Source organism: Rhipicephalus sanguineus, chromosome 2 (genome assembly GCF_013339695.2).
Source record: "Rhipicephalus sanguineus isolate Rsan-2018 chromosome 2, BIME_Rsan_1.4, whole genome shotgun sequence".
NCBI lineage: Eukaryota > Metazoa > Arthropoda > Arachnida > Ixodida > Ixodidae > Rhipicephalus > Rhipicephalus sanguineus.
The window spans coordinates 31,525,676-31,550,753 of NC_051177.1; the positions used below are offsets into that span (position 1 = coordinate 31,525,676).

The 25,078-nt window shown below is 50.4% G+C and overlaps 1 protein-coding gene across 1 annotated transcript in view; it reads left to right on the forward strand.

The window, feature by feature from the left end:
* Positions 1–19,041, forward strand: part of LOC119382664 (ubiquitin carboxyl-terminal hydrolase isozyme L3) — an 87,779-nt gene extending 68,738 nt beyond the window's left edge. Inside the window, exons 9-10 of the mRNA XM_049412805.1 lie at positions 11,566–11,677; positions 18,746–19,041. Of these exons, the coding sequence (XP_049268762.1) occupies positions 11,566–11,655 (90 nt within the window). The 3' untranslated portion in view covers positions 11,656–11,677; positions 18,746–19,041. The remainder of the gene's footprint in view (positions 1–11,565; positions 11,678–18,745) is intronic.
* Positions 19,042–25,078: the final 6,037 nt, after the last annotated feature.

Below are 25,078 nucleotides of genomic sequence, written 5' to 3' on the forward strand. Positions count from 1 at the left end.
GCAAGGCGGGTGGGAAATAAGGATCGTTCTCAACTTGCGATTGGAGGATGCCGTAAAAGAACGATTCTTTCTGGAGCAAGAACGTCGCATGTCGCTGCAGTCGTGTTAAACACGTCTGGTGAGCATTTCGCAAACTCGCTATCCGCAATAATCACCACATGTCCGATTTTTAAAGCGAAAGCCCTCCGTGCCTCATCAAACGCGAAAAGCGACCGTCGGCGTCGGTATCGTCAACACGAGTGGTGCTAAGAGGCTGACGTCAATGACGTCACAACGTCACAAAGAGGCATGTTATGTGACGTCACATGATGGCGTCATCGCGTGACATCGTCGCTTGGTCAAAGGTGGGCCCATCCCGGAGGCAGTGCAAAACCACGTTAGGTGCAGAAAGGTTTCGGGTGGATGGGGGGGGGGGGGGGGGGGGAGGAAGAGGACGAGGAGAACTGAGAAGAAAAAGATCGCGTTCGAGCAGGCGCTGGTTCGAATCGTCATAGGCAAACGCATAAGGGGCCGTGTGAGTCTTATTAACAGCTTTCGCATTTTTTTAAGTGCAGTGTTTCAAATATTAACCTATTGTCGTGTGGTGTCAATAGCTCAAGTGTATTGTAACATCTACAAGGTGGTCTCATTCATTCACAAAGCCTGCACACGCGCACTCTGTTCCCTTATAAGGCGATCGTTGAGGCGTAACCTATAGTCTGGCCAGCGTAATATACAGGGTGTTTCAAGAAATGTGTCCAACCTTCTAGAAAAATCAGGCAAATGCGATATCTGATTGCTGCCTTCAGAACTGTTTTTTCTGTTGTGGCAGGGATTTTAAGATGGTTGAAGAAATTATTTGGGACTGTAATTAAAAAAGTTAAATTAATTAACTTTTTAATTAGTGAAGTTAGGAGGTTGTGTCAAATGGGTGAATTAAAGTCCTTCACGCCAGAAACCCAACCCAACTTTAAGATTTCGAAAAAGTGGCACCTAGTAATAATTACGAAGTAATGAAATTCAACAAAATTCAATGGCGAAACCTAAACAGAAACATGGAAGAACGCAACTGCCACATTCTTCTGAGACGTCCAAAATGAGTGAATGACTTTTTCTGTAGCGCTAGGCATCTTAAGATGGTTAGAGACATGACTTGAGACAGTAATTAAGAAAGTTAAAATAATTAACTTTTTAATTAGTGAAGTTAGGTGATTGTGTCAAATTGGAGAATTGAAGTTCTTCGTGCCAGAAACCCATCCCAACATTGAGATTTCGGAAAAGCGGCCTCTAGTAATAATTACGAAGTAATGAAACTCAAGCGAATTCGATGGCTTTCGCTGTTGAAAGCCGTTGCATTTTGTTGAATTTCATTACGCCACAACAATTACTAGAGGACACTTTTTCGAAATCTCAAAGCTCGCATGGGTTCCTCGCATGAAGAACTTCAATTCTCCCATTTGACACAATCACCTAACTCCACTAATTAAAAAGTTAATAATGTAACTTTCTTAATTACTGTCCTAAATGATGTCCTTAACTACCTTAAGATTCATGCCGCTACAGAAAAAGCAATTCTGAAAGCCCTGAGCAAATATCGTATTTTCCTGATTTTTTTAGAAGGTTGGACACATTTCTTGAAACACCCTGTACATCCGCGCATGATTGGGCATTCGGAGCTCGACCCGTCTGTTTTACGTTCCTCCTATGTTTTCGCTTTCTACCTTGTCGCTTTCGCTTGCTTCGCCAAAAGACTGCGCCTTCCCGTGTCGCGCTGAATCGAACCTTGCGCGTCGTCGTCACGGTCGCTTTCAGTGGAATGTGTAGTAGCCCCGAGCCTCTCATTAAGTAAAAGCTTGTTTCTTCGTTCTTTCAAGACGAGGAAGAAGAAGACCGTGGTCGTCATTTTCGTCGTCGTCTCGGCCGGGGTGCACCTGTCTCCCCTCTCGAATGGGCACGTGTCCACTGGGCGCGACGTCACGCCCATGCAACTACTATGCGACCAGCCTGCAGTAGCCGGGTGGTCTTACCCGTATAGTAGTACGCGCGTATCACGCGGGCCTCTTCCGTCGATCGCCGTCGCCGTGGAACCACCGGAGGTGTCGGGCGCGTCGTGACGGGACCCTCCCCGTCTTCGCCGATCGTGCCACGCGACTCCATTCAGAAGCATCGCTTTTTTTGCCCTTCAGCTGCCGCTACTGCATGCCCCCGGCTAGCTGGATGCCTGGCCTGCCGCCCCGATAGTCACGATTTCTTCGCGGGCCTTCATCGGGTGCCGCGGTTGTGTGATAGCACCGGCGCGTTCGCGGCAATCTCTTATGTGTGTGTATGGGCCCCTCCCGCGTTGTAGATACGCACGAAGGACGATTTCATTCACGGCTTCTGGGTACTACTACTGCTGCTAACGCTGCACGAATGAGGCGTGCTGCCATTCAGAATTAAGCTGCCTTGTTTCTGGCTCCCGCGTGCGCGCTGTAGTTGGCGCTTCGTATTTTGGCTCTTTGATCGAGCGCAGTGCGAGCAGCGCATCGTGTGTCGTTTTCATTGTAGAGATTAATACTGAAGAGAGAGAGAGAGAGTTTTTTTCGTGCGCACTCTGTTGTTATAATCGAGTACGCTATCATTGTTATGGTATATGCACTTAGAAATTTAAATGAAAAGGATGCGTGCCGAAATATATGAACTGCTTTTAGTATATTTTTAATGGCCGAGTTGAACGTACTAGTGTCATCCGCGCGTTTCTGTATGGTGCTGATAATTTCGAGTTCTAAAAAACGGCGCTAGATTTATTCGTACGTTTAATTAAGAATCCTACCCACGTTGTCAAAATTGGTCCGGAGACCCCTACAACGTATACAGCATACCTTATGATGAGATCGTGTTTCTGGAACCTGACACCCCTGAAAGTAATGTTATCGTAGTTATCGAATTGTAAGCCTGCCAGGTGAATCACTTCTATGTACATTTTCAGTCACATAACATTCTTAATGCGATCGAGTACACTGAACTCTCGTCGCGATGCCTGACGTGCTTGCTTGGTTGTTTCGAAACGTTCACGAGGAGATTTAAAGGCGCGCAGCTCTCATTGACCTCAGTTGTGTTGACGCCGGGAGATATGACGGACACCTGTGCAAGGTCTAAATGGCCGGCCTCTGCGTGTATACATCCCAGTTTGCGTGCAACGCGTAATGGTGCGCGCTGAAAGAGCATTCCTTTCCTGCAACACGTATCAGCCGCCTGCATATACGTCGTTCGCGTGTGTGCAACCATGCAGTCCAAGCGATGCGGGATCGCGTGGCAAGATGTGGCGGTGGGCGTCCCTCGCGAGCGCGTCCATCCATCGGACTATCGGATCGCGCGACCTGTTTGTTGCTTGCTGCAGTTTTTCGCAGGATCTGCCGCAGCTGTATACGCACACACCAAGAACGGCGGGGTCGACAAGATCAGGGCGAAAAAAATGTATCTGCCGACCTATCGCAGGTGGGGTAAGCCTGCCGCATCGCCATCGCATCGCGCGCGCTATATGGTTGTTTCGATGCGTAGGTATATGAGCGCGCATGGATCTTCTTTTCTCGGTTGCATGAAACGCGCGCTGCTGCTCCACTCTTCAAGCTCTCCCTCTCTCTCTCTCCACTCTGTGAGTTCGCCTCGAAAGGGGACGACGCGTCGGTTCCTAATCAGAGCCCGGTCGAGCCGCCGGGAACGGTATCGACCCGGATGCGCCGAGGTCGCATCGTCCAATTTGGTGCCCTCCTACCGGCCTGCCCGTCGGCGCGTTGTACTCCCCTCTCCCCCCTTCCTTCTTTCTATCTCTACGTCGCGTTCTTATTTTTTGGGGGCCTATTTGTACGTGTCTTTTTTTTTTTTTCTTTCCAACTGGCCGGTCGGTCCAGCGCGGGCAACCAACCGACCGCTCGCCTCTTCTTCTGCGGCTTCTTCGCTTATCCACCTATCTGTCTATCCCGCGGGGTACCTTTTGTTTTTTCGGAGGATCACCACCACCTCTCCTCCTCCCCTTACCTCCCACTTGTTGCGCCGTTTTCGGGGTTGTTATTTGGCGGGCAAGGTCATCTCTGGTCGAGTCTCGGGCCACGCCCACCGTTGCGAAGGTGCCACGGACGCCTCCGCGGCTTGAGACGCGCGCGCGCGCGCGATGCCAGCTATAGAGCGCGGGGCATTACAACGCGTCCTGCCTCTTCTGCTGGATGCTCTCTGCGTGTGTCTTCCATGCCGCTCAAGAGTAAGGGGGAGGGTGGCACGGACAGTATATGCTGCGGACAGTCTAGCCCCTGGGGGCCTGTATTCGACGTGCGTAGCACCAGATAGAAGAGAGCGCCAGAGGTCCCTTCCTTCTTTTGTGCTGTCGTCGTTGCTGTTGTGCCTGCTGCAGCTACACCGTAGTCCTGTACCCTCCTCCCCTCTTTCTTTCTCTTTCTGTCGTCGATCTCTTTCTTGCCGCCTTTATTCCGCCCTGCCGCGCATTTTCGTAGGAGAGATGTTAAGAAAATGCGGGCCTTACGAAAACGCTCTCGCAGCGTATGCGTCCCTTGTGTATTGCCTGCCGTAGAAAGGAGGAGCGAGGGAGTTTTCTTTTTGGGGTTTTTCGGTTGCATACGCGATAGCTGTCTCTGGTGCAAATTTCGCTAACTTGTGTACGGTAATTTTAATGTGAGTTCCTTCTTAGTGGGTCGAGACGTGGAGGAGGTAATTGTTTTCTTCGCTTCTTTTTCCCCCCGCCGTTCACGCATTTTTTACTGAGGAACGACGACGATGTATGCTGTGGAGGGGTCGGCGGTCATCGGCACAGCTATAAGAGTCGCCGCAGGTATAATGAGCCATACAGACCGGACAAATATACGCCTTTGCGACGCCTCGTGCGAATGACGGGTTGCGGCAAGATTGAACAAAAGATATGCTCGCTCCCCCCACTGGGCTTTCGAATAGCTGCAGCATGCTCCGAAGCCTGGATAAGGGGAAAGAAGAGCTCGGGAAAGCGCGCTGAACGATCGTCGTGCGAGGGGACGGCGCACCGACAGCCTGGCGCCATGCTGCCGTTCACTTGCGGTAATGCACGTGCTCGCATGTGACTTTTGTGTAATGCGTTGGTCTTCCATTTATGCACGTTCATGCTCTTGCCCCGCGGGTATAAGTGGTCGATGTGTTCTCCGGCCTGCTTTGTTTGCAGCTACGATCTAATCCGCATTTGTTTTTTAAAGACGATAGTCTTTCTTGGGATACTTAAACGGAGAAATTTTGGTCTGTCTTTCTGTTTGTCGGCACGTCCCTCGATTCAGCCACCCGGCCAAAGTTGAACCAAGATGGCTGGTCCAAGGTCCAAGGGCCAAGATGGCAGTATTGCACTGTACGAATGCCATGGGGCACCGCTCTGGCATTCCTGTTTACCCAGGCGACGTGTAAATAAAAGAGTGTGTGGAGAGTACTCGTTGAGTGCGGATGTTTCTTCTGCTTCGGCGCTTCGCGCCAAACCGCGTGTTTGGGCTGGCTGGCGTCCCCGCCGGTCGCGTTGGTCACCGCCGGTCTTCGCCTGCTGCTGCGCCGGGACTACCAGCCCGCAACACCGCACTCATGTTTCCCGACGTATTGCCAGATGGCGTCCATATCTCACGCAGCGCCTCTTCTATCGTCTTTAGACGACATTTGCAGCGAAGCACGCAGATACGCGGCCAATTTTTTCTTTCCACGGTGCCACGGCGCGTGCGTCCTTCCTCTAGCGGGAAAGTCGATGAACGCTTCTGTAAGGGCTCCGCTCGCCTTTCGATCTCGGAGTTTTTTGTTCTGGCGATCCCGTTTGTCCCGGATCACCTCGCAGAGCATCCCCCCCCCCCCCCCCCCACAAACACAAACACACACCTGCCAAAACTACAGAGGACAGTGCAGGAATATGAAAAAGGCGGATTGTGTAGTTTGAGCCGCAAATAGCGTTCAAACAGAAAAAATGTGCACAGTTACAAATTGTGGCGATTAAAGCTGTGGCGATGGCGCGATACAAGAGGAGAGAGAAGTTGACAATTTGTTATCAATTCGTGGTCTTTTTACATAGCAAAGAGGAATCGAATGTAATGCAATTAACGTTGATCGCACTCTGCCAGCTGCATCTGCTGACACGTGAATGGCGATTAACAGTGAGGAATGGGGGAGAGGGCGAAGAGATATTTACGCACAGAAGAATTATCTGAAGCTTCGACATAGTGAGATCGATGGGATGCTTTAACGTTGCCACGTTGCGGTTTCTTAAATAGCAAGCTCAACCAAAGGCGAGAAGGAGTCATAGGGGAAGGAAACGATGCGAGGTGATGAACTGTGCGCCATGCCGCGTTATCACACGTGAATTCGTGTATACAGTCGTGAAGAAAATGAAAGGCAGCACTGAAATTACCTTCAAGATGCCATAGCGGCTAAACGCAGTTGCCAAGCACAGAGGCGTTCGTAACACTAAACGTTCAAGCGGAAAGATATGTACACACACATCAGATCCATATTCGCACATCACGAGCATGCGTTCCTTAAACGCGGACTCGGTGTTCCCTCATTTCACATTGTACCGCGATATCTCGCATGCCCCGCTTCAGGAACAGTTTGTCTGGCGAGCGCGGAAGACCTTTATATAGCTGCACCTAATTACGTATGTGGTAGGGAACGCTTTGTAAGCTTTTTCGAGTTTGAAACTCAGAGTGGGAACGTACGAGTGCGAGCATCTCTTAGTTTTTCGTGACTTGAAGACAACCACGTGACATCCACGTCTATGTATAAATGGGGATAGATGATCGCATCGCAGTGGCTCGGCTCGACTCAGTATTTTTTATTCACCAGTTTTGTGCCCCCATACGCGATATATATTATGCAAGAAAGAAACGGTGTGCGAGCGTGACTTTTATCGAGACCTATATCGCGAAACTATTTGAAAGAAACAAAGATCTTGTGTCCCGCGTGATCCCGAACTAAGGGAGGTGAGGAGGGGGGTCGCATGAAGGGTCGAGCGCCGGGTTCTACAGAACGGGCCAACATTAACGACGAGACTGCATGCCCCGCTCGGTGTTATGTCGGCAGGGTTGTTGCTTTTATTGTTCCACGCCGTAAAGGGCACGCGATGCGATGGAAACCGAGAAATGAGACGGCCGCATTGCGTTGTTTCTCGAAGGCGGGGGGAGGATAGACACGGAGGAGGGGCGAGGTGAGGGGGGGGGGGGGTCGAGTAGTCACCCGAACCGGATCTGGCAACAGCAGCTAGCGATGCGCCGTATGGTAGCCGATATGTAGCAGCATCAGCAGAAGCGGCGGCACGTTCCCCGGAGGCGAGGCTGTAGCTTGCTTCTGCGTGCATGCCGAGCCACCGACGTACCAGCCGGCCAGCCAATAAGTGCCGCCGTATTTATAATGAAGGCAGGATAAGAAGGGCGGAGGGAGGGGGTGGGGGCCGCGTGTTTCTGGCGAGCGTATCAAAACGGCCCGAGGATCGCCTCGGGGCAAGCCGCTCGGGATACACTGTGCGGGTCAACGCATAGGGCACCGACTGGGCTCTTCTCCTCCGGGTCTTGGATGTTTTTGGTTCTGCGTGTTCCAGCCAAGAGTGAAGCCATAGGAACCTCGCTCTGTACTCGTTTACTTTCATAGCTGCATTTGTTTTATGTTTTCTCGTTGTCTTCCTCTTTTTTGTCCGTTTGCCACGCTCTCGCATGTGCATGGCTTTCGTGTCCGACGGCGATCGACGATGGCGCTCGGCGTCTCCTCCGCGCGGATCGTTTCGCTCCACTGGGCGGCAGATGTCCTATACGCCGGTATTCTCCTTCCTCCTCATTTTCCGCCTCAACAACTCCTGCTGCATATCTGCGCACACGCGGTGAACTACGCATGATCGCGCGACGCCGTGCCTTCCTTCGCCGTAGCATCACGCACAGGCATCGTTTTCTTGCGTTATCCCCTTTCCCTGCCGCGTATCGGCGTAATGAAATGTAATGAGACCTTTTGCCGGTGGCTGCACGCGGCCCGTGGATCCGTTTTGCGACGCTGTGCTCGCTCATGCTGCTTGACTGGTTTGCGTGTTGGCATAGGCTGCTTTTCTCGCCGCGATGTGGTATCGCTTCCTTGTTATGCTATTGACATTTCGTTTTTTTCTTTCCGTCTGAATGCTTGGAGCTGAAGAGGGAAGGTGCTTACTGCTTTCCTTGTTGGTTAATTATGGCGCACCGGTTTCATACACAACGTCACTTCTTCTTCTTTTTTTTTTTTCTTTCTCGGGCTGAGCACCAGCTTGATTTTGGAAGCTTCTCGTAAGCAGGAAACGGTCCTCGTCCTCGGTTACTTTTGAGTTCTGCGCATATTTCTCATTTACTTGTTAAGGCTTTATATGCCTCATCAAACGCGAAAATTGACCGTCAGCGTCAGCGCGAGTAATTAAAAAAAATCACACGATGACGTCACAGATCGCCAAAGTTTGTGACGTCATCATGACGTCACACAACGTGACATCACTTGATGACGTTATCACGTGACACCGTCGCTTGGTCCAGGGCTGGCCCTTCTCGGAGCCAGTGCAAAACCAGGTGAGGTGTAGAAAGCTTGCAATGCCTCCGATCCTGGAGGCTGTGCAAAACCACGTTTAGGTGCAGAAAGCTTTCGGAGTGGGTCGGGGGAGGATGAATACATCAAGTGAGAAGAAAAAGAAGATTGCTTGCGCCTTCGAGTCGTCTTAGGCGAAGGCGTAAGGGACCCTCTGAGTTTTTGGTAGCCATGTAGCTATATATACAGTATAGTTCTCAGCGTGTTGTAGCAAGTTGGTCAAACGGCTCTGTATACTGGCGGAAAGGTTGCCTCTCTGATAACGTGTGTTTAGCGGTGAAAACTGAGACCGATGTTCACAAATATCCATTTCCAGCGCATTCATGGGTTCCGCCGATAGCTGGACACCGGCAGTGCGATGGGCGCCGAGAATGAGTAGGAAGCCTTATAAGAGCAGTTCCGTGCAGCTGCAGTAGCATACGCTCTATGCCCGCGAACCGTGCACTACGGATGGTACGCCATCGAAGTGGCCTGCTGCAAGCGTGCGCGCTCCGTGCCGGGCACAATTAAGCATACGTCTTCATTGTCTGTAATTATGGTGCGAGCCGTTCTCATGCACCCATGTATATGCCGGTTCTCTATGTAGCCCTTGGCGCATCACGTAACAAGGCTCCCCGAGGGCTGACGTTATTTGCTTGGTGATTCCTGGCCATAGCTAGGGCTTTCTTTTTTATCTTTCTTTCTTATCGGCCGCCTTACTCTAATTAAACTTGTGCAGCGTCCGCTGTACACATTGTGGAATTCTTGGGACAGCTTTTCTTGCGTCGTCGCGAAAGAGCGCGGTATACATTCATCGCGATACACGCAACTGTATGGACTCCCAAAAGGCTGCGGGAGACGCGTAACGTCTTTGCTGGGTGTTGTTTATTGTTTTTATTTTTCTGAAATCTTGGTTTCCTCGGGCGGCGCAATCATCTCTGACGACATTTAAATAATTGCTTTGACTCTGGACCTTTCCGAGCGAGACGCATGCGTGGCCGCCGCGCCGAAGCTACGTGTTTGTAAATTGTGCGTTCGTTCGTGTTTGTCCATGCCTGCTTGCCTCTGAAACGGAAGACGAGGAAGGCGGCGATACGTGAGCTCGCATGGCACTCCATATTCACCCCCAGTGGCTTTATTATCTTATTTTTTTCTGCGTGCCGCTCGCATGCGTCTCGCTCTTATAGTCGGTGTAGAAGAGGAGCTGGTATTAGTAGCTGCATCTATAGTGGTATAGTGTTAGTGCTAGTAGTGGGAAAGGGGAGGCCAAAGAAAGCTGCTTCAGCTGTAGTGGCAGCTAGGCTCATGTACCTAATTGCGCATGCGCCGCACGCACCCGGATGCAAAGGCACCTGCTGTGCCTTGTTCGGACCCTCTCCCCTCGATGCTGCTGTTGCAGCTTCCGTGGCGCTTGCACGCACGCGTGCGTACGTGTAGCAAAAGCAGCGTGTTATGTGCTTTCTTGCGTGCCCTGAACGCAACAGAAGCTTTCGGCTTGGTTCGATTTGCCGCTTCTGCGTCGTGTCTGCCACCGCGCGGTGGTGCTTCGAAGCACCGCGCGCATGCGCTTTACAGTTGCTGCTCCTGCCGTTGATGCGAAATTGCGAGCGCGGACCGGAAAACTGCTATTTCTCTGCCGCTGGCTCAGATTCTTTTTCCCTCTCCTCCTCGCTGTTCCATCTCTTCGTGGCGGAGGAGTAATTTGCCGCGAGCGCGTTCCTTCTTTCTTTTCTGACTGATGACACCCGAGCCATGCAGAGCGGTCAAGGAGCTATATAAGCTATATGGCCGGATCTTTCACGTGGCGTAGTCTCAGTCGCTCGCCTGTCTTCGCCGTGTGGTGCAATGTAGTTGGTGCGGCTTCGTTGTCATCGTTGTTGTTGTTGTCCGCTTCGTGGCTTTCTCGGCTGCATTCAGCAGTTCGCTGCGGTAATTAAAATTTCCCAGACTGCTGTCGCTCGGATAAATGTTTGAAATTGATAGCCTCCACTTAACGGGTGGGTGAGGAGGCCACAAGTCGGCCCGCTGCTCCCTTCCTGTTGTATTAGTACACGATTGTTGGCTGTCTTTGGGTTACGCCTTTTCTTTTTTTTTTTCTCTGTATCAGCCCGTGGTTTGGAATATCACTGACCGTGTCGTCCTTTTTCGCGCAGATTGATCGCTTTAGCCTGCGGTAGTTTGAAGCGCCCAGTGTGCTTGCAGGCTTTTTGTACTTCGTTTCGTTCTTTCCCTATTCGTTTATTCGATGGCAGTCAAGTGGCCCATGTATTCGAAGAAAAGAAAAAAAAAGTATTGTATTTTGCTGTTTCTATATCTTTATACACGTTAGGATGTTTCACTGTTCTTTTTTTGCATTTTGCCTGTAAGCAGGGCTGAATAGGAGCCCTTAGTTTTTGTTTGATGGGTTTGATATGTTATTCCCGAGTCGTTCATTCGATGGCAGCCAGTGGTCTATACATATAAAGGAAATATTGCGTCGGGGAAGTTTTTTGTGGTCTCCTTACCATGCAAACGTAGCATATTATCGTTACAAATGTTTCGTGAATACGTGCTGGAAGATTCGTAATATTGCAGCGCTGCTCTTCTAACATTGTCCATTGTTAACGGAAAGTATTGTTTGCTGTAGTGCGGCGTGATGAATGTGACGGACCTCTTATATAGAAGAAAGCGTAATGCCTTCTTGATTAGTATAATCAAGCCAATCAGCCACCTTACTTGGTTACATTTCTTGATTATTCCGCGGTCTTCCTTCACGAAGGACAGTTTGTTGGGCTAGTTGGTCTACCATTTTTGCAAATAATTTTAGCGCGAAAAATTGCGCGGTGAATGTGCGTGGTTTTACTTTATACATCGGAGGGGTGCAATATATAAACAGTTGGTAGTAGCGTTCGTCCTATATAGTCGGGTGTTCTCCTTGTGTATGTGTTAATTTTTAGCGCTAAATTTATTCGTAATGATGCTTGTCTTCACGCACCATGGGAACTTGGGTGTGACTTCTTTTATGTACCTCTGTGAACGTTGCTTTTTGTGCAGGACGCTGCCAAGGTGTGCCAGGACTACATCTCTCGCGATCCCGAAAACCTGAACTTCAGCGTGGTGGCCCTGGCCAAGACTGGCGCCTAAAGCAGCAGCAGCCACTGTCCGTGTACGTATAAGCGAAGTGTGTGATGTTATTGCCCTTACAAGATCGCTTGAAGTGCAGTTGGAGTATGGCACGTGGAAACTAAATTGATATTTCATAGGCACTACGGCTTAAATAAATGTGTAGATATGGCGATACTATATGTTTTCTGGAGAACATATATTATGACACTGCAGTAGGCGGTTTGAATCGTGGAACTTTATGATAAACTGAGTACTCGCCTCTCTGCCAAAACGCCCAAAGAGGTCGCATTCACAACATTTCTTTTGTTCAGCCGGAGATTATGTACGCGTCATATGTTTCGCTGTATTGTTGATCGAGTTGCGTAGGTCACGCATTCATGCACGGAGCTGCGCTTTAGTGATTAAGCTTACTAATGCGCACTGAACGTCAGGGATGTTTAAACGTTCTCGCGAACAGCTTGAGTACCCTGGCGGTACTTAATGCTGTTATTAGGGGCGAAGCTCCTTAAGGCGGTACCCGTTCGTCCCTCGTAGTTGTCGTAGTGCGTAACCAGTCGTAACGCTAGTACCAGATCTTGACCTCCAAGGTGGTGCCGGTGGGAGATTTTTCCTGTGCGTTGTTGAACAATAAAAAGTTCGCAGCGTGCGCGTTAACTAAAAGCCGAATTCTTCTGTCTCTCATTCTCCATTAGCAGCCATTGGCATGTTCCAGTAGGAAACGTTAGTAGAAGTAGAAGTGTAAGTAGAGTCTTTTAGCAAGTTACGGAAATACGGTACGCGAATACGGTAAGGCAGTACGGTAGCGTTCCTCCTTTCCCGCTGGTTGTGCTTTGGCCGCTCAACGACAGGGAAAGGAGGAGCGGTACCGTACTGCCTTACCGTATTTGCGTACCGTATTTCCGTAACTTGCTAAAAGACTCTAGTGTTAGCTAAAAGCCGACGAATTCTGTCTCTCATTCCCATTAGCAGCCATTGTTTACCTCCAAGGTAGTGCCTGGTGAGATTTCTCCTGTGCGTGATTAAACAATAAAAATTTTGTTCAAAACGCCGTTGATTGATGAAATAAACCAACGAAAGACGCCAGATGTTTTCTAAAAGCAAAACGAAAGAACGCCAGATGTTTCTAAAAGCAAAACGAAAAGACGCCAGCTGCTTAACGAAAGATGCCAGATGTTTTCTAAAGCAATGGTTTTCTAAACAATGAAAATTCACAGCGTACATGTAAAATTAAAGTGAGCTGCAAGTCGTCATAACTCATCGAACCTTTAGTATAAACGCGCCCGATCTCACGTCGGTGATGATGTACTGGGCAGAATTCACGGAAGATTCACGGTTTACCGATGAACCTCCGCAGCTTCGCCCACTCATCATCATTCACTCCGTGGATATGCTGTGATTTTTTTTTTCGTATTGTGCCGTACGAATTCGATACGCAACATGTACTAAATATCGAAATGCTGTTCTCTTGGATTGCGTGCTAAAGTTGTGTGCCTGTTCTTTGCATAGAACCGTGGGGCCAATCAACTTATGGTAGGAGCATAACTTGGTTGATTGTTTGGATACCTATTAGATGGGAAGTATCTTATGGCGGAGTTCAATCCGGTGGTGGTGGTGGTGTGCGGCGTGACCACCCTTTCTGCGCATGCGCATACCCTCCCCTCCCCCTTCCCTTACCACTTACCCCCTCCCCTCTCAACTCCCCCTTCCTCTCTCAACTTTCCCTCTCTCCCCCCTCTCCACTTTCCCTCTCCCCTCCCCCTTTCCACTCTTCCTCTGAAACGCGGGCTAGACATGCCGAAATTCGCTCCTGCGCAACGCCGCGATGAGCACCAGCGCATGCGCGTCCCCTCCCCCTCTCTCTCCTCTCCTACGTTGCCCCCCTCTCCCACGCCTGCCGACTGCGTTCGCCGCTCGCCCTGTGAGAATTAACGGCAATGCTAGAGGGAAGACAAGACGCGCATAGCGTTCGTCTTCGCGTTCCACGACGCGAGGTCGGTAGCATGCCCAAAGAACGCCAACGGAACGCGATCGTGCAAGTGCTCCGGCTTCGCATCGCCTCATGGTCCCCTTCAGCGGGAAATGGTGTAATTTTTTTTTCAATCTGCTTGTGGTACCGGTACACGGGCTAAAAATGAAAGATGGCTTGGGGCTTTAATTGTCAACGTAAAAATCGGGAAGTTAGTGTGTGCATCGCTTTAAATACCACTGTAAAGGCACGCACGTAAGCTGCAATTCTCAGGATGCCTGTATCGAGTTCGCCCTTCCTTCCTTACAGGGTAAGCTTGCCTGTTTAACGGACCATATATGCACGATTTGTGCAATAGGCCAGATTTTCCCACTGGTTTACGGCATTCCTGAACATCTCGTTTGTGTGGTATTCCACTTACATCTCACGTTAATGTTTTGATTTCGTGTGTCTTTCTTTATTGGAGTCCATTTCCAAGGCAGTCATGCTAGGTAATCAATTCTCGTCATCCGCTGCAGCCTTTTCAATCCATTCGCCTGCGGCATCTTTTCTTTGCACTCGAACAATGCGCCCATCGGTCAGGGAGCTTTGTTTTTTAGCTTCAGCGTTTGCTCTCAGCAAGACGCGCACGCAGCTTTTAAGGTGGTCTCCTCGGCCCGTTGCGGTGACTTAATACAAAGACGAGTTTACGTGGCTTCGACTACTGCTTTAAGCGCGGTCACCGGGTGCTTTTTTTTTTGTTTCTTTTTGTGAAATTCATTCGCTGGCCTTCCAAGTCACCTGTTTTCAAAGCGGGCGGTTGGCACGCGTTGGGCAACCGGGCCTGCTACCCCGCCGGCGATCTAACCGGCCACTGGAATGCCCCCTCACGAGATTCTTCTTCCGCATGCCGGCGGAAACAAAAGAACGACGGCTGTGTTCGAACGCGTGCGCGCGCAACTTGGCCGTTTTCTCGTATGCCGCAGCCCTTTCCACGGGCTAACCGCCGTCGGCATACTGCTGAGGACTGCTGTATATTCTATACTTTCTTCCGTGACGCCTGTGGCGGCGAATGTCCAGTGGTCTCGATCCACCGGTCCCTGTTACGAAAGGGAATGGGTGTAAAGAGAGATATTCGGGAATAAGTAGGGATAATAAGAGGAGGCTCAAGGGAAGAAGGAAAAGGAAGGAGGGAAACCGAAGCGAAGAGTGTGCACAGGAATGTTGCTGCGGCACTTTCTCTCTCTCTCTTTTTTTTTTCTTTCGCTTTCGCCTCTCCGTTCAGCGTTCGAGCTCCTCAGCTTCGGAACCCGGAACTCATTCGTCGAGCGGCCCAACCCAGGTTTCCATTGTTGCGCTCACGGTCCAGCGGTGGCGACGGTGGCCGGTTCGTCCATGCGGGGAAGCCGCCCCTTTACCTAGATATTTTTTTCTCCCCTCAATGGGATCGTCGTTGGCTGTGGGACAGCCGCTGGGAGAAAGTGAAGGAGAGGGGGAGAGAGAGATTTCGATCCACTTGCTTTACTTTTTAAAAAGTTTATTCCCCACAGTCTCGTCTGCCTTTTCTACTGGACTTGGCGCGAAACGGCCTTCCTTTAAAATTTCCTTTCTTTTTTTTTTAGATTTTCGCTGAGGCGCCGTGGTTCACCGATGGCTCGGGTGCCGTCCGCTCGTCGGAACGCCGACAGTGCGCAGTTTTGTCGCGACAGGGAAGAGCACCTTCCATCTTGCCTTCTCGCGTTCTCTGCGCTTTTGTTAGCTAACTTTTTTTCTTTCTTTGTGGACTTGTACGTCGCGGTCTTGTATACGTCGACGCGTCGCACGTGGGCGCGCGTTGTGTTTTCTTCAGAAGCAGCAGCCAGTGAACAGTGCATGTTATACCGGCGTGCCCGGTCTAGCCGATGGTGCGTCTCGTCATCGCTGCTGCTTGCCATATTGCACGGCTGGTCGCAAATCTGGGTCACCGGTGGCAGACGCTGGACGCCACCGGGCTCGCTCTATCCCATCTGCGCGCCCTGGTCGTGCAAGCAGCGCATCGCAGCCCTTGGGGCGAGGCCCTTCGCTGCCTGAGACCATCAAAAGCGAGACGACGGCTGCGGGGGCGACCGCCTGCCTGTCGCGCCGCACCATATCGTGTTGCCCTGTTTGTCATCGCGGCGGCGATTCTGTTGTCGTCACCTGCTTCGTCCAGACCATTGTGGCGATGCAGCTTTCCCTTCCTTTACATTGTTGCTTGTTTCGCCTTGTTTTCCTTGTTACGACGACGAACGTACGCTCTTGCGCGACCTACATGCCGTAAGAAAGGAGCTATAGCATGGTGTCATAGATGCCGTCGTTATTGGCTTATGAGTGCGCTGCCCGACGAGAAACCAATTATGGTGGGATGACGTCGTCCATGTCTTGGTTAGTCGAGCCAATTTCCTAGTCGTGACTTTCTCAAATACCTTTCTTTTGTAAGGCACTTGAGGAGTGACACCCATTCTCTCACTTTATTAGAATGGCTGTTACTCTAGGCATTGCATCACAATCAATGCCCTGTTTGCCGTCTCAAGAATCTGACTTGTTCCTAATTTGAAGGGTGGAGACTGTGACGTGTCGGTAATTCATGTTAAGAATAAGAACAGCGTGCTAAACATGGGCGAACGAAGGCGGACACATCCAGCTCTGAAGTGTGTATCTTCAGTGCCATCGCATTTTGTTCGGTTCGCTGTTAAGAGTTTCGTATTGTCCTGAGGTATCGGTTCCACTTACATCATGGCTTTGAGTTAAAAGTTACCTATAGGCTGCCGCTCATTATAAATGGTAGGTCGTCATACTCGCTCTGTTTTATTTTGTGTTATTTTTTTGCTGAGCGCATTAACGTTTACTTGTAAGACCTTACCTTTCGAAGAGAATTCTTTGAGGTTACGATGCTCTCGCTGCGCGATCCTAGCACCATTTCATTCGACCAGTATACGAAACGTGAAAATGGCTTTCCAGTTCTGTCTTTTCTCGAGCGCTTCTTTGGTTATGTGCATTTTGGCCACTTCGGGCCGAACGGCGCGAACGTAAATTGGTATTCCTGTTAATAAAATATTAGTGTGTGAACGTCAATGCCGTCTCTAATTTCTTATCACGACATTTTGTTTTACGACTGGCACACCGTTTTATGTTGTTGTGCGATAACTTCTAATTAAACGTCTAAACTGTATGACGGGTTCTTAAAGTTCAGCTAGCTTCTCTTGAATGTTTGTAAGAACCACGTTGACCTTAGTAACCATCGTGGTAATTAATAATTCCTAGCTTCTCAGAATGTCAAGGTATGTGTTTAGAAATTAAAGGCTGTCGTACTCAATAGCCGTACTCCATTTTTAAAAACTATAATATAAGTTAAGCACTCTTGCTTGAGGGATGGACGGTCTAGTAAGCCGTCATTTAGTAACGTTTACGTGATTCAACTGCAGCCCATGTTCTTTTCTGAATGCGGGGAAAAATGTTGGCGTGTTATAATTCGCGTGTTTTTCGTAAACTCGTGCCGATTTTCAACAGCCCCAATTTGCTTCAGATTTCCACGATGGTCGCGCTCCTCATTATCGCCACCTGCTTCTTCTAAGCAACCTGTTGCCACACGGCTTTACTGTCAGTCAGGTGCAGTCAGTAGAGGACCGAGGATCCGGTCCCGCCCTTTTGCCACAGGAAGCGTCCGAAATGAAAAATATTAAATGAATCAAAGAAAGCGCGAAGAGGAACTTTGTATAACGGGGGTGGTATGTGGGTGGCTCATTGCCGGAGCCGAGGTTGCCGTTGGGGTGGACACGTATAGGGGGAGGGGGGATACGTCATTTCCGGTATGCGGGGTCGATCCTGCACAGTATTCAGACGTGTGTGCCGCGCGTGGCCGGCACGTGTCCGGTGCCGGATGATGAGCACCGGCGTGCACCGGCGCGCCAAAAAATCGTGATCGCCTCCGGCGAGATAGCGGCTAAACCGTGTGCCGAAAAGGCACAGCTCCAACGAGAAGCGGCGGGTGAAGGGAGGTACGCCTTTGGCTGTTTTTGCTGTAGAGGGTCGTGACTCGGGCCTGATTGTCCCTAGAAAAAGCAGGAGAGGTGAATGAGTGGGGGTAGGGGGGGGAGGTAGTTTCAGGTGTACGTAATGTATATTTTTCAATGTGGCGCGTGGCGCTTTCTAATTTTTGAGTTCTGGTGAAACGCGCGGGCCCGTTAGGCTGTCTCCGGCTAATCGCCGGCGCTACATACGCAACAAGCGGCGAACGGCGAGCTCCGTTTAGCGCCTTGTAATAGACGCGCTAGTTTGAAGGGGCGGGAAGCAACTCCGTGTACCTCCCGTGTATACGGCGTACTTCCCGTGTATACGTTGGTCCTCGCGCAACCCGCCTTGGATCTTCATTACAGGATATGCCGAGTGATTGGCGATGCGCGTAAAAGAACGAATGGTTCGGCCGCTTTCTCTTGGCTTTGGCGCGTAGTTTGTCGCGTGTTTCATTTAGCATAATGTGTACTCACGCCAGTCGGTCCTAATGTTATGTCATACAGCTCAGCACGTAATGGTGTCACGCTGCGAAGCTCGGGGGTGCGGGTTCGATACCCGGCCACGGCGGCTGCATTTCAGTCGGGGCAAAATGAAAGAACACCTGTCTACATAGATGTAGGTGCACGTTAAAGAAACCCAGGTGGTTAAAATTAATCTGGAGTCCGTCCACTACGCCGTTCCTCATATTCATGTCCTGGTTTGGGCACGTAAAACCACAGGAATTGTTATTATAGCCATAGCCATAATATAAGGACCAACTGCCGTGCCAACACAATATCGGTACTTTGCTCGTAATTGGTCGAAACACACCTCATGCAAATGTTGGTCACGTATACGGGTGCTCGTAAAAGGGAAAATATGTCATCCGTTCGTTTATACAATGTTTGATAAGCTGTACACAAGTTTACCTAGCGACAAACTGAAATTATCTCACTAAAAGTTACTAAAGATGTTTGTTTCTACAACTTGTATCCGTCCTAACCTTAAACGGTAACATTACTGTAATGTGTTCTCGAAGGAACCACGTTCAATGTTGGTACCTGACTGATAGGGGCAGTGCCACGTTTGTTTAAAAGTGCAAGTGCTGCGTGAATTGTCCGTTTACATATTTGTACCGTGTGTTCTTTACAGGTGTTCGCTATCATGGCGCAAGCAGCGCCAGGCAACCAGCACCGTGCTGCCTTATTTTTTGCAGTTTCCTTGCCTTGCGGCTGTTTTTGCTGAAGAAACCTCTGAGCAGCTCTTTTTCGTGAGCGCAGCTGGGACCTTTTCACTACGCTGCTTGAGTTAGGCAAACTCTGCAAGAGATCAAGGAAAAAAAAAAGACCGTCATATGCCTTTTCTTTTTTGCTTTGTTGCCTTCGCATATGTACTGAGTCTGAATAAATTATTCTCTGAGAACAATACGTCGTGCATAGTTACACCTGTTTGTGATGGTCTGAACCGTTCACTGGTTGTATTTTGGCCTTTGGCGTTACGAAACGAAGCGATGTTTTTGAAAGCACGCGACTGAAGGAAACTTTTGCCAGTGGACAAATGGCGTTAATTGAAGCATCATCGCTGGGTATTCTGCGGCTACTGGCTTGCGCTTTGTTTATACATATTCATTTTAACGCGATACCGCTAAAGAGCTTGTTTCGCAGAAATTCCGGTGGTGTTGGTCGTGAGCGAAAAATCAGCGTTGTTCGTGAGCGAAAACTGGTGACAAATGCAAATAAATAATAAAAATCTTAGGTTCGAGTGGGAATCGAACCCAGGTCATCTGCGTGACAAGCAGTTGTACGAATGCCATGTAGTGCGAGGAGTCTCCTTAACGCATGTAATGCCTGCAGAAGCGTAGAAACTCGCCCGGCGTCAAGACAAGCAAATTGTGTCCGAGTGGTTGGTTTAAAGGCCTACCAATTACAAAGCGCACAGGCAAAACTATTCCTCATTATCAGCAACATCATCAGCAAAGTGCGCAGCTGCGCGTGTTGCCTTACGGACGCGTAGTGGGTACTTGGCCAATTCTCAAAAGAAAGAATTATGGCGTAGTGGGCAATTCTCAGTAGGCATTCTCGGATAGGTGGAAACGGCGACGTTCCTTTCCTTGTGGCACGGTTGAGGTGTCCACCGAGACGCGAAGTCATGGGCTAGCGGTTGAGAAGGCAATGCGAACGGGACCCGATTGCGCTATCGTGTTCTATATGTATGCCCTTGAAGGCCAAGCTCAGGTGTGCTTCAAGTTTTTGTCGCAATGAAGGTACAGAAAGCAAAGTTGCCAAGATGAAAAAATTGGCCGCGTATCTGCGTGCTTCGCTGCAAATGTCGTCGAAAGATGATAGTCTTCTGCCGGCCGTACTACATGAGTTCTGGTCTCATGTGCGGCCACCCGTGATGCTGTTCTCGTACCAGTTTGGGGAGAGCCTAGCCTCTGCCATCTGGCTGTGGCGTCGGGAAACATGAGCTTGTGCAGAACCCAGGGCCACTGCCAGGTGGCAGCACCGTATCGTCCGCAGAGGGCTTTTTCGTGCATAGCGTCGCATTTTCAGCGCAGCCTAAGAAACACTAGGGTCTTTAGAACTACGTGTCTATGTATTTTCTAGTAAAGGAACACACCGCCTAATACATATTGATGTTGCGTCTCAGATATGCGTAATATTTGCTTTATGATCGACAATGTTCACAAGTATGAGCGCAGCTATCAGTTCAAGATGGCTGGGCGTTCGGCAAGTGCTTAAATTTTGGCCGGGTGGCTGAATCGTGTGACAGACAGACCAAAATTTCTGCGTTCGAGTATCCCAAGAAAGACTATCGTCTTTAATAATATGGAACATTCATTTGGGGGCCATCTTCCGATGGCTAGCGTGTTTAGCGGCTCGTACTTAATCGATGAAATTTTCAAAAATTTTGTTTAGTAGTTTGACGACAGCATTTGGCGTAGGTTCAGTGGATGATTTGACAGTAGTGTCGTTTTATTTATTTAGCACATTTTTCTAACGGTGCTGAGCACTTGAGTGAACTTTCAAGGGTATTTGTACTTTTCTGAGCTTGGAGAAACGTTATGATGCCCTCGTGACATTTCGTTTATCAGAATATCGAGCCCAACTGAAACTGAGATACATATATGGTTATCTTGTGGAACTTCTCTCGTTCAAGGAACAACGGGCACAGCACGTCGTAGTGCGAATCAACGAATGGTCGTTTGCTCCTTTTGTAAAACAGGCCCGTCGACCGCATAATACAAATCATTGCATGCCAATGTATTTACGTAGTGATCCCGTTAGCCGAAATATACTACTAACAGCACGCCACTGTAACACAACCAATGCAGCATGATGCAGAATCGACAATATTGGACTTGCTACGGGAGGGAGCCCGTGGGGACGATCTGTGGAATAGCCTGAATGGCGTTTCTCGTCTCGCGCGCGTGAGAATCGGCTGTACGCGACCAGCTCCTAGGGCGAGACGCCGCTCCTCATTGTATCGCATATCCTCGACGCCGGGTGGCGTCACTGCAGCAGCGCAGCGCCGTCTCGCGCATGGTTCGGGGTAAAAGGCACGAAGACGACGACGACAGGTAAGAAGAGACGCACACACAGGACGCCCGTGTCTCTCTCCTTTTCAGTCGTCGTCTTCGCGCCTTTTACCTCGAACCATGCAAAACCAACACGCCCGCTTGTCCACCCTAACTCTCGCATGGCGGTGACTACGCCGACCTCGGCTCGGCTCATGTCTCGCGGGGAAGCCTGTCTACAGTACACGCGGACGTCATGCGGTGAAATAAACTTAACAGGGGGTATGCGAGCATCCCTGCAATCTATAGATCACTGCGAGCCAAATATTGTATTCATATGAAAACAACGCGCACGCGATGATGTGAAGCGTGTGGCACAGGTAGCCTACTTTACCTCAAGCTTTCGGATTTTTCGTATTGAGGTTACGTTCAGTGTGTAATTCAGTTCCAATTGAGTTCTTGTAGCTGCCTGCAAGTTCCTGTATTACGTCTGAAAATTTTCACCTGCCGTGATATCCTAGCAAGTAATGTCGCACTGCTAAACTCGAGTTCGTGGGTGCGATAGCCGACCATGGCGGCCGCATTTCAGTGTGGGCAAAATTCAGTACCGCCCGTGTAACAGTGTAACGTACAACACAGAATGGTTGCTTGCATATTAAGGCAAACACTCGCTATTTAGAGCGTTAGAATGCTTTTGAGGGGTGACGTCAAAATGCGAGAATGGTTTCTTAGGTATTTCTGAAGCAAGCGTTTCCTTGGTGTAGCATTGGAATATTTTCGTGTTGGGCTACCCAGCAGCCCAGTGAAGCTGCTGAGAGTCACGGTCTCTCGGCCGGCACCTATAGGCGGGAACCCTGCCCGGAAACCTGCAGGAACTCAATAAAGTTATTCACACACACGAGACTACTATAAAGCAAGAGAACTTAAACAAGAAGACATGCAGAAACCAATCGGAGTACGTGGATGAGAGGGCTCCTTGTACCTCGTCGCGGCACGGGGCGAGCTTTTTGAAATTAGCCTATGGTATACCTGTTGGGTCTATACGTCGTCCTGCTTTCTGCTTAGCTGAACGCGTTGCGAAGGAGAGAAAGCGCAATTTTGGGCTGTTTGACGCGACATAGCAAGTTTCCTGTAGCGTGCAGTGCAATAATCGGCTGCTATTCGCGGAAACTTCGTCTGATATCTGCAACGTTTTCTTAACGTTCGAAACGTGTTTCATAACACCTGGGGCCCTTATCTAGCGCTAATGCAGAGAAAGTTCTCTACACGTTTCTTGTTAGCTTATGGCAGTGCACATCGAAAACCAGTACGCAACGAACACTTAAAGATAGACGTAAGCGCTGTCTTTCAGTGTTCGTTCCGTCATAACCTATGGTGAACCAATGAATATAATGGTTATGAGGGACGCCGTAGCAGAGGGCTTCGGAAATTTTGACCATACGGTGTTCTTTAGCGGGCTCCTAAATTTAAGTGTGCGGGCCTGTAGAATTTCGCCTCCATCGAAATGCGGCCGCCGCGGCCGGGATTCGATTCCGCGACCTGCGGTTCAGCATTCGAGCACCGTAACCACTAGACGACCGTGGCGGGGTTATCGTGAACCAATTAGTCCACCAGTTTCCTGTCTTCGGCACTTGAATCATGCTTACGAGCGAGCACGAATCACGGCACCCGACGACTAAGCAGGCTCCCTTCCAGCCAGCACTTCTGGGAAATCGTGCTGCAGTCATACCGTGGCGGCGACATGATGTTTGCAGAAGATCCTGAAACATTGCTTTCAAAATTCGGTGAGCTTATGTGTATACTCCGTGCTTCACGATGTAGCACGCAACTTGCAATCGCGTCCGCCTCGGGACATGTTGTTCTGGCCGGCGAAGCCCACGCATGGTGTACGTCGACCTGGCCATCATTCCGTGGAATGCTCACCGCCGCCGACGATGGCCGGAGGCGTCCGCGGGCTGAGGTCTCTGCCCGCGTTTTCACGGGCCCCCATGCGTCGTACCGTACCGATCGGAGAAGCGCGCGCGCCGAGCGTGTTAATAGGTGCCGTGAAGTCGTTCCGTGGGGTCCCCCCCTTCCACCGGCCGTAATGATAGTGCGCCGAGCACCGATTCGCCCGCCATGCAAGCACGCGGCGGCAGCAGCAGCAGCAGCCCCGAGGTTATTAGCCGAGCGCTGCGTGCTTGTACACAGCCAGCTGGGCCGACAGCGTGATCCTGATTGAAGTGGGCGGCTTTGGCAGGGCGCGAAGGGATAACCGAAGCGGCCGGTGCTCGACTTCTAGGCGACGCGGTCTGCGGATTAATCTGCGGTGGCAGCGCGTGCAAGGCGAGCAGTGCTTCCTCGGCCCGCGTTGGCTAGTCGGCGCGCTCGCTTCGCCGCCGGCAAAGTTTGCTGCGAGCACGGTTTAGAAACGAGCGAGCGGCGGGTGCGTGGATCGGGCGTGATTAATACGACCGCGCTCACGCTACCCACTGCCTGCTCGTCGCTCTTCGGTCGCCACATCGCGAGTGGACCAAGCGGGAGGAGATGCCGGGAAGGTTGGTTAACTCGACGCCGATTGTTTGTTGCGCTATTTCTCTTCGCTCCGCTCTCGGTCAGTGCTCGCTAACGTTGCGTCGTTCGCTCGTCGCCCGTGAAGCAGGAATGTGCTCGCGGGATCGGTAGATGAAGAAGGAAGAGTTGCTCACGAAAACGGCTGGGGCGGGGCTTTCCGTCTTCCACCGTATATAGTGGTACACCAGCGCGCAACCCAGGTATACGTACAGTACACAGCCCGCGCGTAACCTCACGTTCAACGAGCGAGCGTGCGTTCCTTGTTTACCCTGCCCTGTTTTTGTTTGCTTTGTATTTTTGCCTTCTCCTCCTGCTTGTTTTGTCTTGGTTTGAGCGAGCGCGTAGACGCCCGGTGGCCGCCGTTTTGTTTGCAGTCGGGCTCTCGCAATGAATTAATGGAGAGCTAGGCGAGGCCCCCGCGTTCTATAGGTTTTCTTGCTGCCGCTTCGCGGATGACGTGTGGCCGACGTGGTGGGCGCAGCGGTGGTGAGCTACCGTGCTTTCGCGCACTGCCTTTGAAGCCGCACAGCCGTCGCCGAGACGTCAAGGACAACGGCGCGCTCCGGTAACGCTGTAACTGATAACCGTGAAATGGGACACTGCACGCGATCGACGGCAAACCCATATACCATGGCGAAACAGAGCGCTCGCCCGGCGCGTGTGGGCTTTGCTTTGAACACGCAAAATGCAGTGTTTCGCGCGGACCCGACCGTCATTATGCCACGGGCGAGCACCTGCGTTGCGTGCAAGTCCAAGGGCTCACATACTCTATGGTATACCTTCTTCTTCATTCCGCCAGGTGGTCTATATGTATACGATCGGGTATGGCGACGGTATCGCGGTATATATTCGGTACGTGTCTATACGGCGCAGTCTATTATGTTTGGTTTTCGCGACGAGAGCTCGGGGATAAGGTAAATCGAGTTCATCGGCGAGAAATTAGTACTGTACTGGCTGGCGGGGCACCTCGATAGCAGGAGGGGCTGGGCAATCTATAATGTCTCGCGTGACTGCTCTAATGTGGTTTCAAGTATGCCTACACAGCCGTGCTTTTTTCTCTTGGCACTCCTGTGAGAAACACGTGGAAATAAAGGTACGAAAGGGGATCGCTCTTGGAGATAAGCGACCGAAGAAACATCGTAAATTGATCAGTTGGCTCTATCGGGATTCCAATTAAGGCAACACGTGCTTACGAAGGGGTTCGGGTGAAGTATAGAAGCGTTGCTCGATTCGGCGCGTGGTTACTGCAACGTTGTATTTGTGGTTTCTTCATCGTTGTGTACTCGAGGGAGCTTGTGACGTGGTTTTTTCTGGAACGGACACATCGCCTGTTTAGGAAAGGTGCGTCGACATTACGCGAGTGCTGTTCATATTATGATAATCATCAAAAGGATGCTATATACAAGTACATGTAA